The 10,468-nt window shown below is 39.2% G+C and overlaps 1 protein-coding gene and 1 long non-coding RNA gene across 2 annotated transcripts; one reads left to right on the top strand and one right to left on the bottom strand.

Annotated features, from left to right (window-relative positions):
- The first annotated feature begins 79 nt into the window (after positions 1-79).
- Positions 80-9,677, top strand: LOC124077599 (uncharacterized). Its single transcript, XR_006846677.2, has 2 exons — positions 80-837; positions 8,367-9,677. It is a non-coding gene; the product is annotated as an uncharacterized LOC124077599 (long non-coding RNA).
- Positions 1,210-7,376, bottom strand: LOC124077598 (P antigen family member 3-like). The gene is made up of 5 exons (XM_046422043.2): positions 7,308-7,376; positions 6,362-6,460; positions 5,537-5,645; positions 4,471-4,596; positions 1,210-1,320 (listed from the first exon to the last, which is right to left on the bottom strand). Exons 2-5 carry the CDS (start codon positions 6,443-6,445, stop codon positions 1,298-1,300), a joined length of 342 nt encoding a protein of 113 aa, XP_046277999.1. The 5' UTR covers positions 6,446-6,460; positions 7,308-7,376; the 3' UTR covers positions 1,210-1,297.
- Positions 9,678-10,468: the final 791 nt, after the last annotated feature.

Raw genomic sequence — 10,468 nt, forward strand, 5'->3', positions numbered from 1 at the left:
GGGCTGAGTTCGGGATTTCAGACGGGGAAGGAAGCGGGACAGCTCTATCCCCCACAACAGAAACTCCACCAAGGAAACCAGCGGCCACCATCTTGGAGAGCTGAAGTAACCACTGCCACTCTCCCACAGATTGCAACAATAAAACAGGTGCGTGTTACTCAGCTCCTCTCCCATACAGCGGGGAATTGGCAAAAAATCTCTCCTAGGCTCTCCAGGGGAGGGATTATCAGAGCAAGCCTGCATAAAGACGCGGGGAGAACTAGAGACACCCGACCTTCAACTCCCCCTCCCATCAGCAGGGAAAACGAAACCTGTATTGCCAGCGCGGGGGGAGGGGCAAGCTGAAAAAATCAAAACAATAGAGTGCCGGGGGGTTTTCAATAGCCACCCTCCACACCCAACAAACGGCAGGCCCAGAGTACAGTTTGAACTGCCGAGAGGCATCACTCAGGGGAAAACTAGTCTAGCAGGAGAAACCAGGACTAGCAGGAGAAACCAGGGGAATAGAGGCCAGGCCCTCGCGACTGGGCAGCTGGATAAACTCCACCCGCTGCCCGCGAGACTGGGTGGCTGGAGTCCTCCCCCCGCCTTTGACCCACTGCGCGTCTGGGCAGCTAGAGATTGCCCGCCTACCAGCAACAGCCGGCCCATTACCCCTGCGACTGGGTGGCTGGAGACCGCACGCCCGCCTGCGACAGCCAGCCCATTGCCCCTGTGTCTGGGTGGCTAGAGATCGCCCGCCCACCAGCGACAGCCAGCCCATTGCCCCTGCGACTGAGCAGCTGGAAACCGCACGCCTGCTGATGAAGTGTACCTATACAAATAGCAGACAGCATGGTGAGACATCTGAATTTCCCGCTTTCTATCAGGCACAAGAGAAGAATACCAAATATGCAACATATTCAACATGGGACTGGGTTGGGTCTTTCCAGAGTTGTAATACAGAAAAAGATAATGTTCAAAATAGCAGAAATAGGTTGTCAGTATTCAAAGATGATATGATGGCATATGCTGAAAATCAAACAGGACCGAGAGATAAATGTGGAATAAGCATATCTAGCATGGTTGTCAGAAAGAAAATCAACATACGACCCTGACATGCGTACACACCAGCAGTGGTACATTCTGCTTTGAACTTAAAATTTCAAAACTGATACAGTTTTCAATGGTATCAAATACCTAGGAAAAAGCCAAGGCAAGTGAGACCTCTTTAGAGAAATTTGTAATTTTATTGGGAGAATTGGAAGTCAAATATCCAATACAACAACAGCCTGCAGTGTTTTCACTTTGTCTTCATTTATACCTCAGGTGGCCCTTCACCTGTAATATAAGCATAACAGTTGGGGACATTATCAGCAGAACTCGATTTATGGGGTATTAAAAACATATCAATAACACCAGAAATTTGGTTCTGTAACACAGACCAAATCAAGATCCGTGCGTGTCACTGTTTGGCTTACATTCAGTTACACCTCTGTGGAGACCTTGAAGAGAGACTTATAGTCTTGGATGTTATCACTATTCTTATAACACACCATACTTTCTAATGGTACAGAAAATCAAGAGACTGACTTTTAAAAACAGTTAATAAAACATAAATTCATCTTCAAAAGCAAAGATAATTTTAAGTAGAGAGTAAAAATCTGGAACATTTTTACTAAAAATCTATGCAACACAAAAAATAAAATGAATTAAGAAAAAAAGTATAATTAAAATGTTTTAGATAGAAATAATAATTTGGATATACAGTTAATATCACATTTGGAACTGGATACATGATGTGAAAGGGAATTTAAGTATTTCATTTGTCTGTGGAAAACTGTTGGTTTTGGCTAGATTACCCCTGGATGATTTCTAAGATGGTGACCATGATTCTTTATTTTTCACCTATACTACATCCATGAATATGAATAGCACCTCTTTTTTTTTACATTCAAAAGCACTCTACTTTGTAAAAATAAATTATATGGTCACATTAGTTTTCAGCTCTGACCATTAGTTTTAACATTCAAATGAGAAGAAGGTATATGCCATGTCTCATAGTATGGCAATCAAAAACTAAATGAAAACAAAGGAAAACTGGAGAAAGAGAGGGAGAGGGAGAGTAAGATAAATTCAAAAGGAAACATTTATATCTAATAATTGCTTTGGAATGGCAACAGCTTTTCTAGATATTAGTGATGTTTAGATTCATGTACTACTGGAGTGTCCTAAATAATGTGTGCTCTTGTGTCATAGCAATTTCATTCATATATTTAAAATATCAGAATTTAAGAATGTATTCCCTTTAAATTACATGATATATTTGCTATCTGTTAGTATCCTGCTCATTTTCCTTGTTGGGATTTTTCCACTGTCTTTTACATTATGAAATCTGAATTGTGACCTTGATCACCAGCAATCTTGTCATTTATTAGTTGGATTACTGGCTCCTTTTATCATTCATACAGGTCTTTCATTAAGTACCCCTTTTCCTTTCCATTAGGTTTATCCTGTTGCTCTTACATATATTTGTATATAGCATGATCACATACTTTGACATTTATCTTAACATCATATTCGTTTAAAGTATGATATTCCTAAGACTGTGTTATAATCATGTTCATTAGGTTTCTGGAAGTGGTCAGAAAACAATTTTCTACCATAAATAGTCAAATAGGAAGGTTTAGCATTGCATAGGAAAAGCATTTAGAAAACTAGTGTAATTTCTTCCCTTGATACAAAGTGCTTCATTAAATTCAGAAGCCCTCATAACTTATGGTCATCCACTTGGAAAACACATTTATAAATCATACTTAAGTGGACTACAAAGAAAGCAATACTCCATGGTGTTTGAACTTCAACATTTATCCAGTAACATCTCAAGGTAAAAACATGTACTATATAATATATGGTATGGGTAGACAAGATGGTATAATATAATGTCCATTGTCACAGTAGAAAAATTACATTATATGCACATTTGAAACTGCCAAATCATAACCCATTATTTTGTACAAGTCATAGACACAGATAATTATAATTTTAAAAAGTCTGCATTGTAGTGAATCAAAGAGAGATAAAAGGCCAGAAGTCTTCCAGTCAGAAAACCAATTCTTCCTTTGAAGCTGGAAATTATTTTGCCTCCTTGTAGCTTCACCAGGGTCATTCCTGTGGTGTTTTTCACTCTTTTTCCTGCCTGACCTTCCTTCCTATACTTCATGGCTCTTAAGTGCAGGATTTATGTCTGACTCACCTTCACTATTCCTTGCAAGGATTCGGGCTGCTCTGTGCAGTAGGTGCTAATGAATATTTATATTTGTGAACTGAATAAATTTGTGATCAGGGAAGGTGACACATACACGTATTTGCAGCTATTTGGAGGCTGAGGTAGGAGAACCACAAGTTCAAAGCCACCCTGGGCAGTTTAGGGAGACTTTGTCTCATAATAAAAAATAAAAAAGGACAGAGCTGTAGCTCAGTGGTAGAGCATCTTGGTTTTAATCCCCAGTACTACACAGAAAAAAAAATCTTATTCAGTTGTAGAATAGAAGAAAAGAAGGAAGAGAGGGAGGAATGGAAGAAGAAACAGAAATATCACTTCATCAAGTATGAGAAGGGGACAAGTATTTGTATAGCATAGGCATCTTCCTCACAATTACCTTGACCCTCTCTGATCGCCTTTCATTCTTCCTGTATCATGAGCCACAGAAATAGAAACTAGACTGCCTGTTCTCTTGTTATTATTCTGTCATTTCAGGCTTCATTGGGGGAAGGACTGAAAATGCCATTATTTACTAATAGACATCTAATTCAGAATATGACAGACTCTGAGAACAGACATTCAGATCTCCAAACAGAATTTTAAAAAAGGGAAACGTCAGGCAGAGTGGATGCTCATTTGCTTAGAAGCAGTGAAATCTCTATTCATATGGTGTAATTTCATTCAAACGCAAATTTCAAGATAACTGAATCATGAAAAAAAGACCACCTCCCCATTCTATCCAACAGAACCAGAGGGTGCAATAATCAGCAGTTGAGATGATTTTAATATATGATTTGAATTCACTATTTTTCATAAGTGCAAAAAGGATCAATTTAGAAGTTAAGGATTCATTCAGATTCCCATCAATTTTGTTAGGTCTGGTATGAGAGTCTATTCAGTACATCAGCATGTTTTGTAGGAACTGATATTTCAACCACATTCTGTATGAGTTAAAAAGAAAAGTAATGAAACCAATCTGAAAATCGCTACTGGTTGCTAAAGAGACATATACTTCAAAGTTGGAAATTGCTTTCTTACTTGATGGTTTAGACCTAGCTTGTCTTTGTAAGTGAAAGTCAGGTATCTGAGGTCTAACCACTTTGCTTAAGAACCTGTATGTGTGAAATGTGTTTTTAATGTAGTAGGAATGTTATCTCTACATTAATGAAGACAAAATATTGTGGAAAACAAATCTACATAATTTTGCAACATCATGGATCACATACCTGCTTCTGGTACCAGAGTGGGTTCCAGACTGGTTACAAACTCCCCCCTGACATCAAGACCATCCCCTTTTTTACCTCCAGTCTTTGGCTGAAGCAGTTCCAGGAGATTAACTTCCAGGCCAGCCCCTTAAAAAAGAAAAGGTGAAAATAAAAAAGAATTACTGGGACTATTAAATGATATTAGTAAAAAAAAAAAAAAAGAAAATGTTCTTGAGTGACATCAGCAAGATGGAAGACTTCTGACTTTCTCCCATGGATGCAACGAATAAATACCTATAGAAACATTGGATATTTTTGTTTCTAATCCTAAAAGTATCCAAATACCCATCAAAGGTACTTACATACAGACTAGTATAGCAACCTGTATGCCAGTATATTGAATTATCCAGCTTTTACCAATCATACAGTAAAACAACATTAATCAAAGAAAGAGTGGTTATCATTCATTGACTTGCTCTTTCAACTGTTCATCCCTTTATAGCGCAGTACTGAGGGATTTGACACTACAGATATCCAAGAATTAAGCATTTTAAGCAAAACCCTTCACTTTTTCTTACAAAAGGATAGATCATGAGAAAATACTAAATGTTATGTTGATAAGGCTCTGTCTCCACCAGGCAAATGTTCCTTGATCAGTCTCTACATCTATGCCCTGGTTTTTGAAAGCAGGAAATGAGTTAACATACCCATCTACACAAGCTTCATTATGCTATTGTTATGTTATTATGTTAGATATGTTAACTTGGGATTCCCTACACATGATAGTGTAAGAAGGTGCTTCCAGTTTTAATTCAATGACTAAGAAATCATGTACAATCTTAGGAGTAACATTTCCTTGGAATTACTAATGCAGAGCCAGCCCTGGATAGCAAGGCTTCTAAGACACAGAGTAAGCCTCCAAGGAAACAGCAACAATCTTTATAGCAAGGAAAAGTACAAACCTGCCAACTCTGCTCTCCACTTTCCTAATCAACTTTCAAGAAATGCTTGTATCCTTTTCCAGTGTTACTGTCATGATTCACACATGCACCTTACCCACAGGTGTTTTTCTTGCCCTTCCCATCACCTTGAGCTTCAGGCTGTCCTCCACTTCCTCTCTCCTGATCAGGTGCCATATCCTGACCTTCCCTTGGAGGTTCCTCTTCTTCAGATGGTTCATTACCAGACTGCTGAGCCTATTGGAAGATGTGTGTAAATCTAAACAGAAATAAAATCTAAACTTGTATTGACATCAACAAAACAAAATTTTATTGATAATACAAATACCAACTTAAAAATGCATAAGGTATTGATATATATATCAAACTACATGAAGGCTAAAAACCATTTTTCAACCTGATTCTGCTGTATTTATTTATTTACCTACCTATTTACTTTTGGTAATGGAGTATGCTTTCCGCTGAGCTATCGCTCTGGTCCTGTTTATTTTTGAGACAGGGTCTCTCTAATTTGCTGAGGCTGGCCATCAAATTGCAATCCTCCTGCCTCAGCCTCCCAAGTCACTGGAATTACAGGTGTGTGCTGTCAGGCCTAGCTTCTTATTCTTTTTTTTTTTCTTTTTGTTAACAAAGCTAGTCTTCTCATGCTGAGGTTATTCCCACAGGAGTTAACTGCAGTGACTTTATAAGGGATTTGAATATACATGGACATGGATGCATGGGATCTATTGTAAGCATCAGAAGGAAATCATCACTCATAGTTCCTTTGAATGTAAGAGCATCCATCCAGGCCACAGCAGAACAGACTCCTCCTGGATCAAAGTCTCCTTTATGACACCAACCATCATCCCTTACCATCATGGAAATATATTACCCGTCTAGCTGTAATATCAACAACATTTCTCAAAAACGAGCTTCTGTTAATAGAAAACATCAAATATGAAAGCACTCACGACCACAGCCTCAGCAGGCTGAGAAGATTCTTGTTCATCTTTTGTCTCTCTAGATTTTGGGTTTGGTCTTCCTTGTCTTTTCATATTTCACACTGAAAGCTACATAATGTGATTTGAAATACACATTTAATATGATGGCATAGGTGACTATTTCCAAAGCCCTGAGTTAATGCCCAATTTTCTAAAATGTAGAATTATTCTCCAAAGTAAATCCCAGGATAATTGCATCTCTGCATTCTTCCCCAGTGTTTTGCAGAGCCTTTATTTTGTCCAGGCTGGCAGAGAAATTGCCTTAAGGCACAGGGCAACATCCTACATTTTGGATGAGGTTCATTTGGACAAGTGGATTTCCCATCATGGAGACATGTAGGAAAATACTCCTGGAGAATTAAAATTCAAGAGGCTACTGCTTATGACACACTCCCAACAACTAGGTCCATTAGTCCCTAAAATAACAATTTTCTTGAAGGCACACTCTCCTTAATTCCCTCCCAAAGCCTTTATGGGCGTTTTGGTACCATTGAGAGCACAGGTGAGATATTGAGATAAAGATCACTAGTTATGCCACCCACTGGTGCTCTGCACATCTAAGGGATGCAGTCACAATCCCACATTGTGCCCATGTTTCCATGCCCATTCCTCACTTCCCAACCTGCTGCCCGCCAGAGTCCCCACTTGGGACTTGGGAATGTGTCCTATGGGTCTGGAAGACACCTCCAGGATTCCAATAACTTCATCACCACCTCCAACATTCCTCCCAGCTATAAAGGTAGCCAACCTCACCACAGTCCACCTAAGTCTTCCCAGCCCCTTTCAGGATAGCAAATGCCCATGGAGATGGTGTCACCTTTGAAAAGGATGACGACCTCCAGGTCCCTCCCACTTCCAGTGCTGGAAGCCAGCTGGTGCCTCCTCATAATTCTACAAGTCTGACCTAAGGACTCACCTGCTTACAATCAGCAAGAAAGAATGAATACTACCCAAAGAAGAAAGACACCACCAGCCTTGGCATAGCTCTAGGAACACTAGGAAGGCAGTAGAGCGCATGTGCAGTAACTGACACACAGCAGGGAGCATGCGCACTGAGTCAGGCTCCCTGAGTGGGGGGCTGGGCTTTTTCCAGCCTCAGCAGAGACATTCTGTCTTGCAGAATGTGACTCTGACGCAACCACCACCCAACACCTTTTTTTAAAAAAATTTTGTTTCCCTTGCTGGATCTTACTTTTTCTACTTTGAGATTAGAAAGTGCTAGCTTATCTTTAGGACAAGATGTATTTCAGAAAGGCCCACTTTAAAAGGAATACTTAATAAGGAACTTAATATGTATTTCTTTCTTTCTTTCTTTTCAGGTCAGACTTGGAACCTGAGTGGTCCTTATCATCAAGTCTTCTTCTTTTTTTCTTTCATTCTTTTTCTTTTCTTTTTCTTTTTATTGAGTTTTAAAACATAAATGACAGCAGAATTCATTACAATTCTTATTACACATATACAGCGCAATTTTTCATATCTCTAGTTGTATATAAAGTATGTTGACACCAATTTGTGTCTTCATACATGTACTTTGGATAATGATGACCATCACATTCTACCATCCTTGCTAATCCCCTGCTCCCTCCCTTCCCCTCCCAACCCTCTGCCCTATCTAAAGTTTGTCTATTCCTCCCATGACCCCGCTCCCTACCCCACTATGAATTAGCCTCCTTCTATCAGAGAAAACATTTGGCATTTGTTTTTTGGGGATTTGCTTTAATACGCATTTTTTATTTTATTTTTCATTATTTTTAGTTGTAGATGGACACAATATTTTATTTATTTTTATGTGGTGCTGAGGATCAAACCCAGTGCCTCACATGTGCTAGGCAAGTGCTCTACCACTTAGCTGGGACTCCAGCCCTCTTTTTCTTGCTTTCTTTCTTTTTTTTAATTGACCCTGCTAGAGATTGAACATGGGGGCACTCTACCACTGAAATATCCTCATCACTTTTTATATTTCCTTTTGTCACAGGGGTTCGTGGAAGTTGCAAAGCTGGCCTGGAAAAGTGAAGTTTTCTGGACTTAGCCTCCTTTGTCACTAAGTTTGTAGACATGTGCTGTAGTGCCTGGCCTTCATATGTATCTTTGTATGTATTTTGAACAGAAAGTTCTTTCCTTGCTGTTGCTGCTGCTTTGTCTTTTCCTTCTTTTCTTGTGTGTGTGTGTGTGTGTGTGTGTGTGTGTGTGGGAGGGGGTTCATCATTTCAATGTCTTTTTCCCACACTGAGATAATAAATGCATTCAGATTTGTTGTCTTTGAGGAGAGTAAAATGTGTACATTTAAATTTCTGACTATATCTGTCATCATTCAGCCAGGATATTCAGAAATATACATAGATATTGGTCTTAGCATCTAGGTTAAGGCTACTGTCACATGGTATACAGCAGTAATGGCTACCTCATCATATACAGATGAGCATCATCCTCCAATATTAGCCCAATGACTTGTAGCATATGCCAAAGCTGAAGTTTTCACTCAGTGCTATAAGGGAGCAGAGTACCTCAGCAGAGGAAGTGGCACCAAAGAGATGGAAAGGCTTAAAGGATATTCATTTGGATTTTGAAGTCTAGCATAGGAGGGGATCTTTTAAGGGTTTGGGATTGGGAAGGAATTGTGATGTAATGATTCAAGGTTGTTGGACACAGGGAAGCTCAGAGTTTTTAATTTATTTGTAATTGACCCTTATTATTTGTGTGTTTATGGGATATAACATGATATTTCAGTATGTATGTATATCATGTGTAATAATCAAATCAGGGTAAATAGCATTTCCTTCACCGCAATGATTTATCCATTCTTTGTATGGGAAAGTTTCAAAATCTATCTGCTAATAATTCTGAAATACACAGCCAATTGTTAACTATACTCACCCTAGTCTGTTATAGTACTCTGGAATGTATCCCTTCTATCTAACTGTATTTTGGTGGCCAATATCCACCTTCTGTCTGTCACCTTCCCTTCTTCTCCTCTCAGCCTCTGCTGACCTCTGTTCTCCTCTCCACTTCTATGAGGTCAACTTTCTAAGCATCCACATGTTGAAGAGGACATGTAGCACAAGTGTTTCTGTAATGAAGATGCAGCTTTTGAAACACAAGTTTGAAAGAATGTTGGGGTGAAAAAATGTCACTTGACACTTTTGTTTGTGGAGTGATGGGCCTTTCCTGCAGCTGGTGAAATGAACAATGAAGTTTTGGGGAACTTTACTTTCCTGGGTAAGAGATTCCTGCATTAGTATAGTTATGTTAATGTAACCAGTGGCATATAAACTCTGGTTTATGTGAACAGTGGGCTGTGTGGATACTTTCAGTTCTCATTACTTCCTTTTATATACCTCTCAGTTTAGTGTGGGAAATGAGTCACTGCTCCCACTGTCAGGGTACAGTATATCTGCCTCCAATAAACTATTGTCTTATGTCCCACCTCACCTCTATCAGCAGAATTGACATGAGGTTTAAGAGCTCCCTCTCATCGTGCTTCATTGCATGATCAAAGAAGCTAACTTTCCCAAAGTGTAAACAGCAAGATCCATTTTTTTTTTTTTCAAAATGATTGCCTGACCATCCCGAGGAGCATGCACTTAGATCCAAGATTGCTCTAGAATATCCCAATAGGGAAAGCCCCTGTTTGAGGCACCATACATGTTATTTGCATCTCATACATCTAATGTAAACCAGGAACAAGCTTTCTGGGACATGCAGAATAAACATTATAGGCAAGACACAGGAATCTGTCAATCACTCTTTGTTTAACAGAAAAGAAAAAAGCCCACCAAAGGCAAATAACTTAGAAGCACATATAAGCTAAGTTCCCCTTCTTTTTTTCTATTTTTTTATTATTAGTTGTTCAAAACATTACAAAGCTCTTGACATATTTCATACATTTGATTCAAGTGGGTTATGAACTCCCATTTTTATCCCATATACAGATTGCAGAATCACATCGGTTACACATCCACGTTACAACAGACACTAGTATGGCAGTATGTAAGTTCCCCTTCTGAGTGGATGGGCAAGATTCCTTTGTCACTGCTCCCACTGTCAGGGTACAGCATATCTCCCTCCAATAAACTCTTA

This window comes from Marmota monax, unplaced genomic scaffold (assembly GCF_021218885.2).
Source record: "Marmota monax isolate L192 unplaced genomic scaffold, Marmota_monax_Labrador192_F-V1.1 WCK01_AAM20220418_F8-fsc01382, whole genome shotgun sequence".
Classification (NCBI taxonomy): Eukaryota; Metazoa; Chordata; class Mammalia; order Rodentia; family Sciuridae; genus Marmota; species Marmota monax.